Consider the following 479-nt stretch of genomic DNA (forward strand, 5'->3'; position numbering starts at 1 on the left):
ATGATCCCCGCCACGTGCGTCCCGTGCCCGTGCGGGTCCGTCAGCTGCGGCCTCTTCAAAAAGAAATCAAACCCGTTTATGTCGTCCACGTACCCGTTTCTGTCGTCGTCCACTCCGTTGTTCGGCACTTCGAACTCGTTGACCCAAATGTTCCGCTCCAGCGACGGGTGGTGTACAGACACCCCAGTGTCCACCACTCCCACCACCACCTCCCGCTCGCACACACTTCTTTTCCACGCGCGGTCGATTCCCGTCAGTTCCAGCCAGTACGCCAACGGCGCCTCTTCGCGCTGCTGCGCGCAAACCCTCGCCAAACCCTAAACCCCAATTCCGCGCATCCGCACGCGCTCGCCGGCCTTCCGCGCGCTTTGGCCACTTTCTTCGACTTCGCAGCACTTCAATGCACTTTACACCACTTAAAAACACTTTCCAACACTTTCCAACACTTTCCAACACTTTCCAACACTTTCCAACACTTT

General features: G+C 57.4%; 1 protein-coding gene across 1 annotated transcript in view; it reads right to left on the reverse strand.

Moving 5' to 3' along the window:
* Positions 1–306, reverse strand: part of ETH_00043200 (uncharacterized protein) — a gene marked incomplete at both ends in the record, with an annotated part of 559 nt that extends 253 nt beyond the window's left edge. The window contains one exon of the mRNA XM_013373926.1: positions 1–306. Within this exon, the coding sequence (XP_013229380.1) occupies positions 1–306 (306 nt within the window).
* Between the last annotated feature and the right edge of the window lie 173 nt (positions 307–479).

Source organism: Eimeria tenella, genomic scaffold (genome assembly GCF_000499545.2).
Source record: "Eimeria tenella Houghton genomic scaffold, Eth_scaff1819, whole genome shotgun sequence".
NCBI lineage: Eukaryota > Apicomplexa > Conoidasida > Eucoccidiorida > Eimeriidae > Eimeria > Eimeria tenella.